This window comes from Diadema setosum, chromosome 14 (genome assembly GCF_964275005.1).
Source record: "Diadema setosum chromosome 14, eeDiaSeto1, whole genome shotgun sequence".
NCBI classification, from domain to species: Eukaryota; Metazoa; Echinodermata; class Echinoidea; order Diadematoida; family Diadematidae; genus Diadema; species Diadema setosum.
The window spans coordinates 1,577,207-1,599,788 of record NC_092698.1 but is presented as its reverse complement, the minus strand read 5'-3'; the positions used below and the strand labels follow the sequence as shown (position 1 = coordinate 1,599,788).

Below are 22,582 nucleotides of genomic sequence, written 5' to 3'. Positions count from 1 at the left end.
ATCTACAGAAGCAACTCATTATGGCTACAAATCAAAGCTTTGAAGGGGGGCATCCCACGAGACCGACACCCACGAGTCATACGGTCCACGAGACCGACATCAATAATAGGTCCATGAGTCATACAGCCCACGAGTTATACGGCTCAGGAGTCATACAGCCCATGAGTTCGACACTACGCACAAAAGGCTCGTGAGACCGACACTAAGCAAACATAGCCCACGAGACCGACACTAAGCAATAAAGGCTCATGAGACCGACACTAAGCAAAGAAAGCCCACGAGACCGACAGTAGGCAAAAAAGGCTCACGAGACCGACACTAAGCTAAAAAGGCTCACGAGACCGACACAAGCAAAGAAAGCTCACGAGACCGACAGTAGGCAAAGAAGGCCCACGAGACCGACAGGATAAACAGCGCCATCTACATTTCAATCACCTGTACAGGGTGTTCCATGAACGGAAAAATAACATACTGGCGGTTGTAATTTGTAAATTTTAATGAACGACATCAAACATGTATTTCTACATACTTCTGGTGGGGGGGGGGGGGCAAGTGTGTCAGGGAGCGACATTGTTATCAAGTAGAAAAAATAAATAGAATTGTATTCTTCATGCCCCCCCCCCCCCAAAAAAAAAAAATAGAAGAATTAGTATTCTTCATCCCCCCTCCCAAAAAAAGACAAAAAAAAAACCACAAATGAATTAAAAAGAGGGCAAGAACGATGTACGGATTAATTTTAAAGCTTTGATAATGCCATCGTGCTATTATAGGCTTTCCCAGTTTTTAGCTAGAAGATGGACAGGACATAATTTTTACCTCTTCTCTTTCCCGATTCACTAGTTACTTATTCTATTCTAGATTTTCTGCCCTCCTGCATGGGTGTTTTGCAGTAAGATCTATTTGTAATTTTCTCTGTAACTGTAATGTAATGCTACTAATTAAAACGTTTTATATCGCAGGGATTCACCTTAATTTGTGGCTTGTGTTATTCTCCTCCAAACAGTACATTTTTCGTGAAATACAATAGCTGTTTTCATGGATGCATCTAATTTTTTCCGAATCCCTTACGCTACCTTAATAGACGATTAAGTTATTTTTTATTTCTAATTAATACTTTATAATTCAACACCCTCGCAGGTTTACTGTGGAAAGATCTGTTACACACTTTTACTGTACTTTGTTCATTTTTTCACAAACAAACACCCATGCAAACACAATTAAAGATCCTGATCATTTCAGGGGGGGGGGGCAACTGATGGGGTTACACCCTGCCGGAGATGGCAACTCTTCTTTTCCATCTCTCATATCTTCCTATGCTAAGTATCAGGACACCCTATACAATTTATTGGTCTATAGGTGGCGCTGTTCATCCTGTCGGTCTCGTGGGCCTTCTTTGCTTAGTGTCGGTCTCGTGAACCTCTTTTGCGTAATGTCGGTCTCGTGAGCCTTGTATGCGTAGCGTCGGTCTCGTGGACCTTTTAAGTGTAGTGTCGGTCTCGTGGGCTTTGTTTGCTTACTGTCGGTCTCGTGAGCCTTTTGTGCGTAGTGTCGGTCTCGTGAGCCGTATAACTCCTGGGCTTATTTTACTTGATGTCGAACTCGTGGGCTTTATTTACTCAGTGTCGAACTCGTGGGCTGTATAACTGGTGGGCTGTATGACTTGTGAGCTGTATGACTCGTGGGCTGTATGACTTGTGAGCTGTATAACTTGTGGGCTGTATGACTCGTGGGTGTCGGTCTCGTGACGTGCACCCCTTTGAAGACCGTAAGAATATTCATTGGGCCTTGAGTTATGATAACTCAGCTTGTTACTGCGTTGCAACTTGAAATACATCCAGAAAGTGTTGAGACATGAGATGCCATATCGATAGCATCTGTATCAGCGCTTTCCATACCAGAGGTGTCAGTCTCCTGAGCGATTGTCTGAACCGTCGACATCCGTTCCATCGTCGACCCGGCGTGAGTACTTCGCTTGATCCAAGGAGTTGTTTCAGACACCGTTCTAGCCGTCGATACGTGAAGAGCGTCTGTCTGAGTTCCAGAAGTCTGTGTTGGAGAAGAGGTGCTCCTCTCATCAGTAACCTCAGGTGACCCATCACTTGTAGACTCTTGCAAGGCGTTTGTCACTGTACCTGGATAGACAGTATTTCAATTAGTCACCCGTCACTGAGTAGGTTTGTCTTTTGACAATATTCGGAGGTAATGGGGCCGCCATGCATGCTATTAGGCAGATTCGTCACGTAGTTATTAAAATATTGTAAAACATGCACTCATAAATAAACCATCGCATCAACTGCTGTTTCCATCTTATAGCTGTGAAAAAAAAAGGAATGAAAAGAAAGCCACAGACCACATAAACAATGTTTTTTTTTTCTCGAGCAATACTTTACGAGGAATTTAACAATTTTCTGTATTTTGTATCTAAGTGAATCTATAAGTTACCTGTTTGTTAGTTAATTAGTTTAACGTTTCTTTTTTTATAAAGAACAAATATTATTTTGCCTGTTGTGTTTTAAATTTTGTTTTGTACATTGTATTGTGGAAAAAACCGGCAGAATTAATTTGAAATTGAAATTGAAAAAAGACAAATGAAATTAGCATAACATAAACATATATTTTACAAGGCCTTGAGTGACAACGCAGCAGGAAAGTGTTGAGACATGAGATGAAAGATGACATCTGTATCAGCGCTTTCCATACCAGAGGTCTTCGTCTCCTGAGCGATTGTCCCGGAGTGAGTACTTGGCTTGATCCAAGGAGTTGTTTCAGACACCGTTCTAGCTGTCGATACCTGAAGAGCGTCTGTCTGAGTTCCAGAAGTCTGTATTGGAGAAGATACGCTCCGTTCATCAGTAACCTCGGGTGACTCAGCGCTTGTAGACTCTTGCAAGGCGTTCGTCGGTGTACCTGGATGGAAAGAATTTCATGTAGTCATCCGTGCCTGAGTAGGTTCTTCAAATAGTTATCAAAATAATTATAGTAAAGCAGGCACTCATTAATACACCATATAGCTGTGATTGAAAAAAAAAATGAAAAGAAAACCACAGACAACGGCAACAATGATTTTTTGAAGCAATACTTTACCACGTGGAATGTAACAATTTCCTGTATTTTGTATCTAACTGCATTTTTCACTTTGTAGACATTTCTTTAAGAATTTTTGCCAGTGGTGTTTTAGTAATTTTGTTTGTGAATTGTATTCTGGAAAAAAAAAACACGCGGAACTAAATTCAAATTGATCTTTTAGAAAAGAAGAACAAGTGAAATCAGCATAACATAAAGATAACATTTTACAGGGTCTTGAGTGACAACGCAGTAGGAAAGTGTTGAGACATGAGATGAAAGATGACTTCTGTATCAGCACTTTCCATACCAGAGGTCTTCGTCTCCTGAGCGATTGTCTGAACCGTCGACATCCGCTCCGTCGTCGACCCGGAATGAGTACTAGTACTTGGCTTGGTCCTGTCAGGAGTGGTTTCAGACAACACTCTCGTAGTGGACGACTCATGGAGAACCTCTGTCTGTAATACTGAAGTCTGTGTAGGAGAAGAGGTGCTCCTCTCATCAGGGACCCCAGGTGACCTAACGCTTGTAGACTCTTTCAAGGCGTTTGTCGGTGTACCTCGGAGGGAAATACATTAAGAGTTAGCTTTATTGTTAAGTTGTATGTGCGTGTGCGTGTGTGTGCGCGTGTATTCTTTTTGTTTTAAAGAAATTCACAAACACTATGTCCTCTAAACTGTCTACGTATATGGTATAGGGCAATCAACGAGGGCAAATAATATTACGTCCGCAAAAACTTACAGCAAACCTGTGTTAAGAATTTGGAAACTGTTTAGCCTATCCAACATGCTTAAACCGACTACCCGTTGAAATATATGAATTACACTAATAGAGAGCTAATATTATATATATATCTGTTTTAATACCAGAAGGATATCCATGACATAATCAGACGTAAATTAAAAAGCTGTATTCTTTTTCCTTTTCTGAGCGAGAAACAGTTATGATTTCGGCTCTCTTTTGGATGACTTAAGTATAGCCCTGGTCACAACTCGCCGTGCGTGCTTTTCGTCCGTACGTTCTTGGCGGAGGCCACGGCATTCACGTTTTTTTCTAAAAACGTGGGGAGGGAGTGACTAGCGCAGGGAGAAAGAACGTCAACGCACGACACTCGCACGGTTGCGCAGGGTGTAAGTACGTGGCCCGCACGCCACGCCTGGCCATGAGGGGTTACGTGCATCGTACGTTGTGCACGTGGTAAGTGAGTTCTACGTGCTTACAACTTACAATCTGCGTGCGATTGCCACGTTCTCTTGCGGAGGCTGTAATTACACGTGCCGCTCACGCACGGTATCCCTACTCTGTCGCATGTTGTAAGTGCGTGCAAGTGCGATGATTTTTTTTTCCCGTCAGATGCTAGGGGGATTAGGCCTAATTATAGGCCCACCTTCCGAGGTTCTTCAGATGTATAACCATACGTCTTCTCCATACGTGTAATAGTAGTTTAACCTTCTGCTTGTCATATTCATTTCATGTCTATAGGTTTTTATATTTTGTTGAAAGAAAATGACATTGAAATAAATGAACTAAATGAAATATGTGAAATGTGTGCATATTTGACTCACTGACAGAGAAAGGGTTAATAGGCTATATCAGGTATAGGACATAGGTTACATCACGTATAAAATGGCATTGTATACCTGATGTAGGTTACTAGGCTACTATCAATATCAGGTATACAATGACATTGTATAACATTATTTTGGTTGAAACATCCTAACACACTGGCACTGGAGGTAAGATGCATATGATATGCTGTTATGAAGTCTACTATCTTTATACCCAGTTTCAGAGGTGGTGGCATTTCAGCCATGGAGGCATTTTTGAGCTAGATTTATCATCATAGATTTATCAGCATATTACTAGAACAATGAATGTAGGCCAATGGTTTTGCAGTTTTATCCGAGTCTGAAGGTGTCACGTTTGCAATTAAGGCCCTATGTAAGGTAATATTGTCATAGAAATTTCTTCCTTGCTTAATTTCAAAATATACACATTCTCAATTTCAGAGAACGGTACTGACTTTATCACTGTTCTGCATACACAATGATGGTCAATGCCTTTTAACCACGCTTGTGCAGCTCTTAAATGTAAAAAAAAAAAAAACAAACAAACAAAAAAAATTTCAAAACTCCAAAAACCTGGTCACTTCATGTACTGACCACTCAGAGCTCAAGATTTCTATATGCTTTGCTTCTTCAAGCAGTTTTTGACTGTGTCTTATGTGCCGCAAAATATGATGCAAGTGTATATATATATAATAACTTCGAAAGAGTTTTGAAAGCCCTTTCTAGTGATATAACAATCATTTTTCTGTGTATGCGATTTCTTCGATCCCATAATCCTTACAGGGCATTTCTGCCCGGTAGGTGAAATAGAACAGTATAATTGCCAACATCAGGACTTCTTGGAAACGAAATGATGATACTCTTCCGTCGGCTCGGCTCGTGTTCATTGCAGAAATCACTGCGCACAACTTGCGTTTTAAGTGCGGAGCGGGTGCTTATTCGGTAAGTTCGGTACGGTCTGCGTGCTCTATTGAGCAGTTGAACTCAGGGAGGTGTCGAATAAGCACGGGCTGCGCACTTATTACGTGCTCAACACGTACGTGCTACGTGCGCCGTCCGTCGAGCAAGTGACGGTGGGAAAATTTTAAAAGACGCACGGACTCAGTGCGTTGTACGCACGTTCGCTGTAGAGGGCGCGTACGTTACCCGCACTCAAGGCGAATCCGTAGCCCGAACGCAGCGAAAGTTCTTCGTGTCCTAAAAGTGCTACGGCGTGTCTGCGTGCTCCAAAATCCGTACTGATGCGGTACTTACTTCGTACGGATCCCCAAATTTTGCCCACGTTTTTGCAAGTAGACAGCACGCACTTGCAAGTACGGCGAGTTGTGACCACGGCTTATATGTGTACGAAGTTTCGGCGGCAAAGCAGCGAGCTTCGAACAGTGCGCGCGCGCGAACAGCTGGCCACGCACACATAGCAGCAATTAGTTTGAAGGCCCCGTCACACTACAGCGAATGCCAAACGAATGCCAAGCGAAAGCCCAACGAATTCGAAAATGTGAAGACAGTTTGCATGTCTGACGTTCTTTGAATTCATTAGCTATTCATAGGGATTCGCAGAGATACGCAGGAGATTTTGGACATGTTTAAAAAATAAAATCGGCTCCAGCGTATCTCTGCGAATCCCGACGAATAGCTAATCAATACAAAGAACGCCAAGCATGTTACGAACTATTCTAGTATTACCAATGGATGTTAACATATCTTCGGATTTTCAGATTTATTGGACATACGTTGGGCATTCGTTGGGCATTCGCTGTAGTGTGACGGGGCCTTGAACGGCGCTGTGTTTTGGAAGGTAGCTGAGAGACGTTTGGCTGTGCAAGGATTTAAAAAAAAAGGATTTTTTTTTTCGGAATAACTGATAAAATTGGCAAGCCAAACATCACTAAGGAATAGATTAGGCTTAGATGTTCCACTAGAGCTGATTTAATGGGGCTGAAATGCCCCCCCCCCTTTTTTTTTGGGGGGGGGGGTAGCCGAAAATTTACGGATCGGCGCGAAGTAGGCCGTATATAGACCTATATATAGTTCTGCGTGGCAATAAAGTGATACGAGAAGATCTGTCTCTACTCGGGACTGACCATGTTAACATGATCTAGATCTACCATTAATAGGTTATAGAAGCCCAATCAACGAGAAGAGACAGATACGATCAGTCTATATAAGCTAGTTCGGAGTTAGCTCATGGGCGCATTGGTACGAATGACCTTTCTCTTTTCTCAGTCGGTTAGGGGCACTTAACTCGTTTCAGAGCGACATAATGCATAAGCTTTACATAACAATTTATGGGATTCACAATCCTGTTCAAACAAAGAATAGAGTTGCGTAGACCAGATGAGCAGAACGATCAGTTAGTTTACACTTGGGAAAGCATCCATTTCATTATTTTGCATTGAATGTATTGACAATCTCTTTCTATCGATATTGCCAAATACCACTTTTGCTGTCAGGTGGATGTGCTGGCAAGCAGCATTTATAAGTATCTCATGAATAACCATTGCATTACAGATGCTTATCCCAGTGAATTTGAAAACCATTATGCCTGTTGGTCCGAATGACCTTGTTTAACTGCTCATGCGCAAAGTGGAACTACGAACTGGCTTATTGCTATGACAATTAATTTTGTATTTCAACTATATCGGCCTACTAACCACAAGTACAATACAGGGAGGCGCTGAACCATGTTAACACTAAATCAAAACAGTACACGCATCACCCAAGGGACAGTCAGTAGTCTAGAGATAGTCCGTGTAAATTGATGTGTCGCCTTGGGGAATCTGAATAGGAATTGCAAGCAATGCATAGCACTAGCAGGGACTGTCCATGTGGATGTCTCAAATTCCAGAAACCCGAATTTCACCAAAATCACAGGATATAGTTAGGTACTTATTTTGTATCCATGTGAGTTTCATGTTGTCGCTCAGTGTCCCCTCAAAACAACTCATTCGCGAGTGATTGCGGCGTACGTACACGTTGCATGCACAATATGAAACTGAACTTGGCTGTCTATATTGTGCGAGGGATCTGTCAAATGGCTGAGAAAGAAATCGATGTTCATATGATTTATGGCAAATTGAGAGAAGTAGGATGAGAAATGCAGTTCTTACCATCGTACACACGACTACAGACAGACACAATAAAACACATATACATTCCTAAATAACCGACTTCTTTTCATAGCTTGTTACTATCATTACACACTGATTTTCAGCTCCCGAGGTAGTCTTTGTTCCCATAATAGTCTATTAGACAGCTAACTTCACTTCTAGATCGTGCAGGCAGGGTACACCGAGATCTGTTGCGAAGATCGTGTTTGTTTTTTAGCGGCGCTTTCCCACTACATATTTCTTTCAAATTCATGTGAGTAATTGTCCTGCGGCATTTGATGTATGTAGGCTACATGGATACGGAAAGCGTCCGTTTGTCCAGGTGCATTCACCCAAGCTTACCCATCTCAACCCCCTCAACCCCCCCCCCAAAAAAAAACAAACAAACAAACAAACAAACAAAAACAAAAAAAAAACCCATACTGATACGGCCGGGCTGCTGCGGCACCATCTTCTGGCGCTTGCACGCCGTCTTCCGCGTCCCCTAACTTTCCCAAATACTCATCATCTTTGTCGCTGTCATCACTCCTGGTTTCAAGATCTCTAAGTCTTCATCTTCATCGACAGTAAGTATGAGATTATTTGTATTTTACGACTTCATTCACCGTGCCTGAAAATGCACGCAAACACCTGTACGCAACGGTCGGCGCTTCTACGCCAGTGGAATGCGTCGTACACATATGACGTCATCAGGTGTGTGGCTGAATTCTAGACGAATTCCGAGCCCATGAGTGAGGGAAAATTGACACATTCTGCAGCCTTTGTAGAAAAATATTTTTTAAATGTTAGACTAAAAATTGAAAAAAAATCGTATTCAGTACAACTTCTTGTCTTGATTTATAACAAAATTGGCCCGGTAAAAAGTCAATGAATAGGGCGTTTAAGCAGAAAGGCATTGAATGGAGGGAAAAAACACCTCTAAATGGCCCTTTAAAGTTACCGTCTTCTTCATTTTTACAAAATAATGACAGAATGACACCAATATATTAAAGTCATCATGTGATCATGTGAACTGTCATGATAACCTAAAGAGAAGAAATATATGGATGTATCAAAATTTCTACATTATTCATATTTCGAGATATTTTGTCAATGAAAGAAAAAGATCTGAAACGCTTCTTCTTACGAAAGAGACATCCATCGCCGCTAAACCCTTCAGCACAGTAGCAGTGGAAGTTAGTCGCCGTTTCCTCACATATGCCATTCTTGCACGGCTCCCTCAAGCAATCTATTTGGTAAGTTGAAGTGAAATTAATTGAATCAAACTTACACCCATCAATTCAGATATAAAAAGCATAATGCGTTAAAACAAACATTGCAGAAAGACGAAATACAGATTGCAGATAATATAAATATTTATGTATGTACTGTATATCATAAATGTATGAAACTACGTTTGTATCCTACAATCATATAAATTCTATACGATAGTGTGTCATTCATGCTTGTGAAAGTGTATTTATCGGAGCTTGGAAAGACAAAAGTTCTTTCGACTTGGAGCACACCACTACTTTTAAAGCTAAAAAGAAAATATGTCATATCGCTAAGCTTCTGAAATGTAGCTGATCGCATTAGTTTGCAGTTTATTCATAAATTCTGTAATTCATAAAGCATTTTGAAGTTTTAACTTTTTTTTTTATTGATTTTCAAAAACAAATCATACATAACATTAAAACAATCAAAGCAAAAAATGAAAATAAAAATAAACATAAAACAAAACAAAACAAAACAAAACAAAAAAAGCAGCCATACCAAGTATTTCACAAATAGGAGTTGTCACCCATTTTCACAAATCATCTTAAGCAAATTAATGCAGGATTACGAGAGATGTCCCAAGCAAACCGCCGACAAGCCCGCGAACATGCCAGCCGGACCGCCGCTCACTCCACCAGCACCAATTCGGGCCCCTGGCAGACTCCATTCTTTATTCGAGTGTTACATTTTTAGTTAAACATGACAAATCATCCACCCACAGTTACGATACTCTTTACTCGACCCTTCTTTCTTCATAGACTTACGCAAACATGCATACCCACACACAATAATCAATATACAAAATGGAATCCGCCCACAGAGCCGATCGGGTTAGGCCGGAATAGAGAGAGCAGCAAACCCACCCAGCAGGCACACAAGGCCACCAACGGAAAGCCGGAGTCATTCCCGAAACCTGCTGGCAGTATAAACTGTATGTGACTCGCTGGAATGGAAGACAACCTAGTAACAGCATAAACCATGTAAACAAATTTTGCATAATACTCATACAAAACCAAAATTAGTACATGTATGTACATTGTACATAACATTCTTTCAGGTTTAACAAATGCTAAAATATCTCAACATCCATGTACCCATTTCAATCCTAGTACAGTATACTAGTAGTAATCTAAAAAGGGAAAATTAAGGCAGTCCTTCAGTCTCATGAAAAATGTACTAAAAATAGGAAAAATTGTGTTACATTGAAAAAAATATATAACTTATTGAAAATGAGGGGTTTTTCAATATATAGATAAAGATACATAATACATGGCTACATGTATTTGACAATAACAGTTAAGCTTTCCTCTTTAACTAATCAATACAATGTCCCATAAAACATCATCCACAGACCTGTATGGGCAATGTAGCCTTAAAAACCAAAAAAGCTTTTGAATCACCCAATTCCACAGAACAGATAAAATAACCAACTTCTTGAATTATACATAATACAAAATTATGGCTGATTCTGCAGAAACATGTAAAATACATACACATTGTATACCATCAAAACATGCCAACGTTAAAACTACTCATACAGACCCATGTGAGATGTCGTCTGCAAAACTAAAAATACTATTTACAGATCAAATCTCCATTTCCTGAAATAAATCGAAAGTTTGTTATTTCTTTTAGCAATATTATACTCAAGCTCCTTGTTGGCTATGACATACGATTTATAACTTTTAAAGCTGGGTGGTTTATTTTGAAATTTACAAATATAAACATAATATTTAAGTAAAAGAAAAAGATATGTCAAAAATTTATCAGAATCAAAACCAAACATTTGTTCAAATAATGAAACATTTAGTGGCTTATTGATTTTCTGAGAGATAGCTTTAAGAGTATCCTCCCAAATGGGTTGAACTGAAGGACATTGAACAAAAATATGAATATAGGTTTCAGGGGCATTCTTACAAAATGAGCAATTGGGAGAATCTTTTCTTTTAATTTTATATAGAAAGTTATTCAAACCTATAGCTCTGTGAAATAGCTTAAAGTAAAAAGATCGAATACGTGTATTTATGGTACATAAAAAGTTGTTCACATGAACTTTTTCCCAATTGATTTCTTCGGACTCTTGGAGGTCACTCCAAAATACAATCTGTCTTTCTGGATAACATGTTTCTTGTATTATACTGTAAGCGAACTTTGGATTTTTTTGAGTCTTTAAAAGTTTTGCTTTAATTTCCTCAAATATTTTGTCTGGAGATAAATCAGAGGAAACAAACCAATCTTTTGGAATATTTTTCAATAAAAAATTGTATTTCCGCCTGTCCTTTTTGCTAATATCGTAATCCAAAATCAGTTCTTCAAATAATTTATAACCTGGATGGGGAGGGTTGAGTAGATCACTTATAAAGACAATACCTTTGTCTAACCAATCTTCATACAAGAAGTATTGTTTGGATTTTGAACGAATACTTCTGTTAAACCAGATGCATTGACAAGAACCAATTGCAGAAAAAGCTGTATTGAATTCATCTTTAACAATTTTTTCTCTAAAAATGTACCATGTTTGAAGAGATTCGGCTAATTGACTTGAGCCTAATTTGTTCAAAATACATGCAGGGGGATGTGCTTTCCACAATATATCTTTACTACCACTAAAATCATCTAAAATACATAATTCAATAAATTTCCATATACTTTGATAGTTATCATCAAGAAGCATTTTGACCCATGTCATTTTTTGTGCAATAGAAAACATGTATGGATCAATCATTTTTAAACCACCCAAAGAGTAATCATTACACAAGAGGTGTCTTTTGACCCTATCACTTCCACCACTCCATATAAATTTATATAGTATTGTATTTATTTGTCTAAAAAATTTCTTTGGTATTTTTATACATAATACCGAAAAATAATACAGAAGTTGAGGCAGCAATAGGGTCTTTATAACACAGATCTTCCCGACCAGAGATAAATTTCTTACACGCCAACAATTCAAAATATTTTCAATGGATTTAAGCTTTGTCTTGTGGTTAAGATCATACAGATTACTTATGTTCAAAGAAAAATGAATACCCAGAGTTTTAAAAGTAAACTTATTCCATTTAAGACCTTTCTCCGAAAATGGAAATTTTTGAGAACCCTTTAAAGAACCAATCCAAATTGCTTCTGATTTAGAGATGTTAAGCTTACAGCCAGAACTCTCAGAAAATGAACCAATAGTATCAAAAAGTGATTTAAACGAGTTTTGTGAACCGTCAATGAAACAAGTAGAGTCATCTGCTAGCAAAGAAATTTTCAAATCATTTTCGCCCACTGGGATACCTTTAATATTTAGGTTTTGTCTAATAGCAAGAGCCATAGACTCGATAACCAACAAAAACAGGTATGGGGATATAGGACACCCTTGGAAAATACCTCGTTCCATATTTATTGGTGTAGTCAAATGTCCATAATTTGAAACGTAGCTTTTCCTACCTGAGTAAAATACCTTTATCCAATCAATAAATTTATCGCTAAAATTAAACTTTCTCATTACCCGATACAAGTAATCATGCGAAACACTGTCAAAAGCTTTCTGAATATCAAGGAGAAGAATTGCTCCAGGAATTTGCTTTAAATCTGTATATTCTATTATATCAATAATTAAGCGAATGTTATTTCCAATATTCCTTCCCTTTAAAAAACCAGATTGATCTGGATGGATCAAATCCGAGAGACATTTTTTTAAACGATTTGCTAAAGTTTTGGCTAAAATTTTATAGTCTACTGTTAAAAGAGAAATTGGTCTGAAGTTTTTCAAAAAGGAAGAATCTTTATCTTTTTTGGGAATCAAAGTAATGACTCCATTTCCTTGTGAACTAGACATTAGTCCATTCTGCAGGGAAAAATTAAACGAATCTAAAAGTAAATCAGAAATGTCTTTCCAAAACACGATATAAAATTCTATGGGTAGCCCATCCAAACCTGGTGACCTGTTATGTTTCATTGAGGTAATTGTATCATACAATTCCTTCTTTGAAAGTGGTTTATCAAGAAAATCCTTATCAACTTCATTTAATTGGGGAATTTCAATAGAATTTAAAAAAACATCTTTTTCATCACCTAAATTGTTATCACATTGTTTTGAGTATAAGAGCTGATAAAATGAATAAATTTCTTCCAATATAGTGTCCTGCTTAACAATAATCTCATCATCATCATTCTTTAATTTAAAAATACTTTTCTTCTCTCCAGACCTCTTTTCTAAATTACAAAAATATTTTGAACTTTTTTCCCCTTCTTCAATCCAACGAATGCGCGAGCGAATAATTAAACCTTTGGTTTCTTCATCCAAAATATCATTTAAGGCTTGGGTTAAAAAATCCTTCTCATTAAGAAGCTCATCATTTAAGTCAACAATCAATTTTTTTCTACCTCCTCTATTTCCCGCAGAAGTTCTTTTTTTACGAAATTCTTTTCTTTCTTTTTACGTGCACAGTATTCTATACAAATACCGGTAATGGTACATTTAAGCGCATCCCATAAAATATTTGGATTACAATTACTTTTAAAATTAATAAGTTTAAATTCTTCAATGTTGTCCCTAATGATTGTACAAAAATCTGAATCTTTGTGTAAATACTGACAGTTCAATTTCCAAAATCCTGGACCCCTTAGTGGTTGGGCACCTTTAAAATTTAATGTAACGAGGGAATGGTCAGATTGAATACCTGGACTTATTTTTGATTGCGAACAATTAGTAACAAAGTTATCAGAAACAAGAATATAATCAATCCTGGATAACACTTTAGGATTTTTTTGATGTCTGGTGTATTGTTTAAGGTTTGGATTAAAAGTACGCCAAATATCACAAAGATTAAATTCTTCCATAAGTGTTGTTAACATTTCACTTGATTTGACATTAGAGTGGGTGTCCCTACCCCCTTGATAGTCCAGATGGCCCAAAACAGCATTAAAATCCCCAGCACATATAATAGAAGCGTATTTAAATTGGTCTACTTTGTTAAAGACTTCAAGAAAAAAAATTGGGGTCATCATTATTTGGACCGTACAAATTTACTAAAACTAAAGGAACTTCATTAATACTAGCAGATATAATCAGGTATCTTCCATTAGGGTCAATGTAAGAAGAGTCAAGGACCAATGAAACTCTATTTCGAATTAGAATGGCTACACCTCTACTGTTTGAAGAATGGCTGGAAAACCATGATTTTTCACCCCATTGTTGCATCCAAAATTGTTCATCCGATTTTGAAGAGTGGGTTTCCTGAAGAAAAATTATATCACTCTCAATGGATCTTAAATAATGAAAAATTTTACGTCTTTTTACATGATCTTGAATTCCCCTGCAATTAAATGTTGTAAGTTTTAAATCCATATTTGTAATGTGGGGAAAACAGTCCATTTCTTATTACCTTTATACAGGACTTTCAATATGTTTGAGAGCAAGAGCACCTGAGACAAAATAACTGCCAACAAAATAAAATTATGAGATACAAAAACATACTGTATAATAATACTTGCGGCTGCTGTGAGATTAGAAAAAAGTGGTATGATTAAAAAAAGAAAAACAATTGGAAAAAAAAACAAACAAAAGGATGGGTGCACAATATAGGGTGGCACCGGGCCTCAAATTGTGAAACGGCCCGGGCCAAAAGTGCAACTTTTGGAGTGGCCTCAATGGCCACCGGCGCATGAGGGCGTAAACACATATCATAATCGTGCCCTTCATATTACATATGAATTGGTACAAAATAAAAATGAAATACAAAATATATCATATGAACAGTCAATACTACAACCATTCAGGTCCCCCCTCAAAGAAAAAAAAATTCTTTCCTTTTTTTCTGCTAACAATGGAATCCACATAATTTATATTAATTAAATGTAATTACATGTACTATTCCAAATAAAATAAAGATAAGTTTACCTTATTTAGTTTTCCACAGTAAAGATATCAACGGAAGAAAAAAAAGGGGTATTTTACTTTAAAATACACCAATAAAATCTTTTACAACAAACTTGCATTATGAAGATCTTATTCTTAAAGATCAAAAATTTGAAAAAAAAATATTAAAATGATAATAACATTTGAAAAAATAATAAGAATCTATTATGAGTGTAATGTATAATCAATTGTATTGACTTCTTCTCTTTAACCAGTAGGGATTCCTACTAAACTAAAATAACAACAAAACACACCCATTATACAAGTTACTGACTACTGTACCACTAATTCTACTTTGTATACAGTGAAACAAACGATATCAATTAGAACTCGATCAGAATGAAATAAAAAGCTTGCAAACAATAATACAGCCTCTCCTTTTTTTCTCTCAAGAAGTAACATTGGTTCAAGTTATAAAAGTAATGCAAGTATATTCTGCAACAGTATATCAGTTATCAGTAGTTAATGTTGATATTCTTCTTGTGTACCAGATCTTCCACATGTCTCTAACTGGACTTCCATCCTGAGATGCCTTTATAATCACGAAAAACAGTTTAAAAAGCATACAACAGCGAATATGAGAAAAAAAATCCGATCTGGTGCTCCTGAAGCATGAAAGAAGACACCTTGTTTAACTTCCTCTGGGAACGTCGGTATTTGCCGTTGGTGTTACGATCCTGCCCGAAGAATCTCTCGCCTTCAGAATGGCTGGGTAGATAAAAAAAGGCTTGAAACCTTTTTCCTTGAGAGCTTTGAACTTGGTCAGCTGAGCCTTTCTTTGGTCCAACACCCGCTTAGACATATCATCGTTGACAAAAATCTTTCTGCATCTCTGGTCTGGGCCTGAAACAAACTTTATCAGCTCCTTCTTGACTCGTTCTTTTACACGATAACTGTTGAACCCGATATGAATAGGGCGAGGGCGAGAGTTCTTCTGGTTGCTACGGTATGTAGGTGTGCGATGGATTCTGGAGGTCTCATCTTCAATGTTTATGTTGATCTTGGCCTCAGCAAGTAGGAGCTTCACTGATTTCAAACTCGCGCTAGCCTCATGTGCATCATCTCCTTCCGTTTCTGGCAGGTTGAAAATAACAATGTTAGATCTCCGCGAGCGGTTTTCTAGGTCGTCGATTTTTTCTTCTGCCTTAGCTAATGCAATTTCCAGTTTGCTTACTTTGTCAGATACCTCGCCAATCTCATGCTCGAGAAGGCCGTGGCTGTTTCGGCAATCCGCAGCCAGCTGCTCAAATCTAGCGTGCATACGGGCTTCAAACGCCCGGGCCCATGCCGGGGCTTGTTCTTCATCGTCCGGCATCGCTGTAGGTACACTCAAGTTTTCGTTTGGTATCACAGAAACATCAGAAAGTGTGCCTGTTTTTGCCTTTTTCTTCGCCGGGCTGGAGGTTGGGTCCATTCTTGCGTTCACAACTGTCCATACGATGTAAAAAATAGCAGTATTAAGACTAAAATTGAAATAAATTCAGGGCACGAAAATCCACACGTGTTCACGCAGTAGTGTGCGCCGCCATCTTTTGTGAAGTTTTAACTTTAGATGAAATTCAAATAGTTCACAGTTTATAATCATGTCCTTTTCTTTTCCTACAAAAAAAAATACGACTCGAAGTACACTTTTTGTAAGCTTCTATAGATGTAAACTACCAATACTATTGCTACTTCCACACAGAGCTTATTGATTGTATGTATTCTGGCTACTTCCTTGTTTTAAGCTCATTTTCTTTACAGATTGTATTGTTTATTTCTTTTCTAGTACAGTATTGGTTTATTACTTTGCTCAGTGAATGCGTGTGTGTGTGTGCATTGCAGTACTTCTACTCAGTCATGGCTGTGTATATCTTGTGTTTCAGAAATTCTACTATTTAATCACATATGTAATGACAACGAATTCAAATTTACCCCATATCAGTATTTTCAATTGTCAAAAGACATAGATATATCAAAATTGTATTCACTTGTAATAAACCCTTTTGAAATAAATTGAGTGAATTTTGATAATGAAACATTGTATGATGCAGATACTAAAGATGATAATCAAATAATAACAAGGCCTGAATGTCAATATATGTTTGATGATGATTTCCGTTCCTGATTTTCTCATGAACAATCAGATTTCTCTGTTTTTCACTTAAACGTGAGAAGTCTCCCTAAAAAATTTGATCAGTTTGATATGATGCTTTCATTACTTGATTATAGTTTTAGTGTTATACCACTCTCTGAGATTTGGTTTTATGAAAATACAAATTTCAAATCTTATAGTATTGAAAATTATTCTTGGTTTTATATGTTAAGACTCAGAAGGCTGGCGGTGGAGTTGCTATGTACATCCGGAATGATTATCATCATACAGTACGCTAAGATTCGTCATGTATTACAACAGATTATGAAATGCTTTTCATTGAAATAGTCATAGAGAAAAGTCTGTAATTGTAGGATGCACTTACAGACCACCAAATACTGATCATCTTTTTTTCTGATAAAATGCCTGATGTAATGGAAAAATTGGAATGTGAAAAGAAAGATATTCACTTCACAGGAGATTTCAATATCGATTTATTGAAATCTGGCATACATAATAAAACAAACAGATTTTTTTTTTTGTATATGATGTATTCATTCAATTTATACCCTTTGATTACAAAACCAACTCATGTATCTACCAAACATGCTTCTTTGATTGATAATAAATAGACACGAATGTTTTATTGAATAATCAGTTCCAGACTGTTTTCATCTAGGACGATCTTTCTGATAATTTTCAATTTTTTGTGTACTCAAAAGAAAATTCATGGTTGTGATAGACAAAGGAAAGAAATATATTCGGAAAAGGTACATAACAAATGAAAATATATAATTATTCAAACAAAAATTGATGTTAACTGATTTGTCAAATGTTTGCAATCTGAATGGTGTAAATGAAAGTTATGATTTTTTTCTTTGAAATGTTTTCCTCCATATACAAAAATCGTTTTCCACTGCGATCTATTCCTTTTAATTCAAATAGTTCACGTTGTAGAAAGCCTTGGATTACGAAAGGTATATTGAATAATGTTGAAATCTAAACATCATAAAAATAAGCTATACAAACTGAGTTTCAAGAATTCAGGTGTTACATATTATGAGAATTATAGAAATTATAGACTTACAAATACTATACGATATTCAAAATACAGATTTTTTTTTTTTTTAGTTTTCTTCTTTAAAATGTGATGTGAAGAAAACATGGCAATGTATAAATGATATACTTGGAAGGAAGAAAGATAAATCACTACGTAAATGTATGTATTATGATAATGTGAAGTTTTCATCGAGACAAGATATTGCACAACAGTTAAAATTCTTATTTTTCTTAATGTCGGGGAAAAATTCTCATCATCAGTACCAAATTCTTCACGTGATTTTACTGATTATTTTTCACATCAAAATAGTAACTCTTTCTTCCGTACACCAGTATCTACTCATGAAATAGTAGATATATCTACATCTTTTCAAAGTTCAAAGGCAAGTGGTCCCGATGATATCTCGCCAAGAATTACAAAAGAATGCATTCATTGTTTTGTTGAACCTCTTTGTTATATCTATGATTTCTCTTTGCAGTATGGTGTCGTCCCCGATGATCTCAAAACAGCCAAAATTGTTCCGTTATTCAAGAAGGAAAATCCAGAATGTATTGAAAATTATAGACCGGTTGCAATTCTTTCTATTTTTGCAAAAAATTTGAAAAGACTTATGTACAATCGTCTCTAAAAGTTTTTAACCAAAATAATACATTGATACCAGAACAATTCGGATTTCGGAAATATTGCTCTACATGTTCTAGCGTAATATCCTTAACAGATTATATTTTGCATAAAATTGATGATGGTAATTACTGTTGTGGAGTATTTATGGATTTGTCAAAAGCATTTGACACCATCGACCACAAAATTCTGCTAAAGAAATTGTATTTATATGGAGTGAGAGGTGTACAATTACAATGGTTTAAAAATTATTTGTCCACTAGAAAACGGTATCGTCGATGGTGTCAGATCCTCTTAACTCGCTGTAAATATTGGTGTACCACAAGGTTCTGTTTTGGGTCTTTTACTTTTTCTTATCTATGTTAATGATATAGTAAATTGTTCTTGCGTTTTTAGGTTTTCACTATTTGCTGATGACACAGTGGTTATGTTTTCACACAAGAATATGGCTTTATTGATAAGAACAAGTGAATACACAACCTCAATTATTAAATGAATGGTTTCAGAGTAACAATTTCTTTTTTTGAATTATCAAAAAAGAAATAGGTTACTTTTCATTCTATAAATAAAAAAGTATTGTTGAATAGTAATACCTTAATGATAGATAATAATATAATTGAAAGAACTGAATCAATTTCTTTTCTATGTATACTTATCAATGAATCCCTTAGTTGGAAACTTCATATATCCAATGTTTCTTCAAAGATCTCACGGACGGTTGGGATTTTGTCAAAATTCAAACATTTTTTTACCAAGAAAAATATTGATTATCATTTATAACCCTTTAGTATTGCCGCATTTAAATTAATGTAATGAAATTTGGGGCAAATCATATGATGAGCATATTAATAAACTTCTTGTTCTTCAAAAACGAACAATACGTTTAACAAGTAATGCCCCATATTGTAGCCCCAGTATATTATTGTTTACTAAATTACAGATTTTGCCATTGCATGAACTTGTCAGATTGAAAATCCTCATCTTTATGTTTAAATATCATAGAGGCATGCTCCCTCCTGTATTTGATGATAATAATGTTCCAAACAAACTGTAATTTCCACATGTATTCCACTCGTTCTCGAAGTAATTTGCGGTACCCTTTTACTCGTTTGACTGTGCGATCTCAGTCTGTTAGGTTCATCGGTGTTACGTGAATGGAATTCAATAAGTACTGCTTTGAAATACAGCACAGCTCTTTTTAGATTTAAGTGCTTACTGAAGCGGTCTCTCTTCGAACAGTTAGCCATTACTGATTAGACAATGTTCTTTTATCTTTCCTGTCTTCTATCCTTATGTATACTGCATGTGTATGTGTGTGTGTGTGTGTGTGTGTGTGTGTGTGTGAATGTATATGATATGTGCGTATTAATGTGATGGTGTTTTGTTTATGTTTATTTACTTGATTTTACACAAAATCAGTTGTATGTTGCTATTGTAAAGTATTGTTTTCATGTGTAGGCAACCTAACACAAGCGCAAGATGCTTTCAAGGCTGCCTGGCTCTCATTGTGAACGCCGCTATTATATGTTTTTGTGTTTTATTTTGCCAAATAAATGGCCTAAACAGGCCTTAATCAATCAAACTGTGATAGTGCAAAGCAGTGAAAACTAGAGCACTCGCACGGGTGACCCGTTTGAGCACTACCATGTAACCCGGAGCGGCACTTTTTTTTTTAATTTTTCCGTAACCAACCGAGAGATTATCTCATCTCATGAATATGCATAAAATAATCACATCTGCAACTACACGTACTATCCTATACAGAGTGCACATAGAAACCAGTGTGTGGTTGTGTATTGGGGGTGTTCCTTTGTGTGTTTTTTGTGTATGATAAATATTTGTGTGTCTGTGTGTGTATGTGTGTATGATACGTATTTGAGGAACCACGTCATGTACACGAACGTTAGTGCAAATTGTCTGTGTACTCGTGGAGCAAGCGTGTTTTAGTACCATTAAAATTTAAAGTAAGTTTCAAAATAATTCATTTTGAATTAACCTATAAACAGGACTATATTCATTAGACCAGTACAATCGACTTACATCGATCTTACTTGCAGTGGTCAGTTTGAGAAGAGCATAGAAGTATTCTTCCATCATTTGCGTAATAATTGTGAAATATTCAGAACTAGGATATTGGTCGTTGTTATCTTCACCGAAGTTTGCACTTTTAAAATCGGAATTAAAATCATAATTTGCGCAGAAACTTTTGTTGTCCAGGAGATCGTTTGTTGTACGTGTTTCTGTGCCATGATTAAGCATAAAAAATGTCATCATTGTTTAAGGAATTATGAGAATTTACAGCCTGTGCCATACTATCCATCGTAACTTAATGGTATTACAACAATTGTTGACTTCAAGAGCACGAGGCAAAGACCCCGAGTGAAGTTCAGAAGGAGCAGGGACAGAAATGGAAATATACGGAAAGGAAGAGAGCAGCACATCGATATTTTGAACTCACAAAGCAACATAACAGGACACGCGAGATGAATAAAAGAAAAAAGGAATACATTCATGTTGACACTTGGATAGGAGTAGAAGCTAACAAAATGAACTACACACTCAATATTCAAGAAACTGCCGTCGCTCGTTACGACTGATGAAAAGTCTGGAGGGTACTGATAAAGTGAAATATACTGGAATATAAAGTTCTGTGATGGAGTACCAGCGCTCCAACCTGCTCCTTTGAATATCCCGTGTTTCAGCCGTGATGTCACCACTTTGATCTTTCTATCGAAAATAATACTTAAAAAAGCTATTTTTTGATGATTATACTTGTTATCATGAACTTCATAATTGGGCAGTCTTTCAGTGTGGTCTATTATGCAGAAGGGGAAAAGGGTTGTGTTTGTGCAGAATGCCCAACAATGACAAAAACAATAACTCTTCAGCTGTAGAAAGGCAATGTGCATGTAATATCATATCATACGAGTGTGCTTTGCTTAAGTGGTGGGTATCAAACAATGCATTCTTACTGTTCGTAACATTCGTTAGACATTAAACAGGAAGGATGGAATAAATAAGGAGCCCAGGTGGTTACCTGCATACCGCCACAGAAATTAAACTTAGTGGTGCACAACATTGATATTTCAGTGTGGTTATTGTACAAAAGAAAAGAAAAACAACGCAACTGCCTCTAATTCTGTTTACGTGTATGCACCAGTAAGGTAGCTGTAACTATAGACAGCCATTTTCCTATAAGTGTATAATGTCACACATTTGGAGTAATAAAAAGTTTATCAGATATAATGGCCTTGACAATAAAGCAAGTTTACAGGTATAGAATAATTTGTGTACATACGATGTGACTTTAAAAAAAACAGTGCCGAGGAAAATTGCTGCAGTGACAGTGCACCAGTGAAGAAGACTACCCACGTGGAGCTATCAATCAATCAGATTATTCCGGCATATATTAGTTATCAATCAGGAGAAAACATAACAACCAATAGTAAGACTGCTACCTTTATACCACGAAAGTGTAAAAGAGGTCGTGAATAGCATTGGCCGATAAACTGCAGGTCATATTAAAGCAGATGAATGGCTTCGCACCAATGTATACAAAAAATGCAAAACCGCACTCTTCGAGAGGAAAGGAAAGGGAAAGGAAAGGCCTGGTTGGCATATCCCCCCCCCCCCAAAAAAAAAAAAAAAAAAACAATAATAATAATAATGATAATAACCTGGTTGGCATATCCCCCCCCCCCAAAAAAAAAAAAAAAATAATAATAATAATAATGATAATAAAATAAATGAATGAATAAATAAATGAATTAATTTGAAATTCACTTCGCTTTATTAGTGTATGTAAACCTTGATGTTTCGTTTAATAGCCGTCATGCACCACGGGTATGGCTCTCTAATTGTAATTGAATTGGCGAGTAATGAAACAACGGGCGGGCGGGTACAGTATACGTTGTGGTCTGGGTACAG

At 36.8% G+C, this 22,582-nt stretch overlaps 1 protein-coding gene across 1 annotated transcript; it reads right to left on the bottom strand.

Annotated features, from left to right (window-relative positions):
• Window positions 1–10,574: 10,574 nt before the first annotated feature.
• Window positions 10,575–12,377, bottom strand: LOC140237589 (uncharacterized). Its single transcript, XM_072317522.1, has one exon. It carries the CDS (start codon window positions 12,375–12,377, stop codon window positions 10,575–10,577), a length of 1,803 nt encoding a protein of 600 aa, XP_072173623.1.
• Window positions 12,378–22,582: the final 10,205 nt, after the last annotated feature.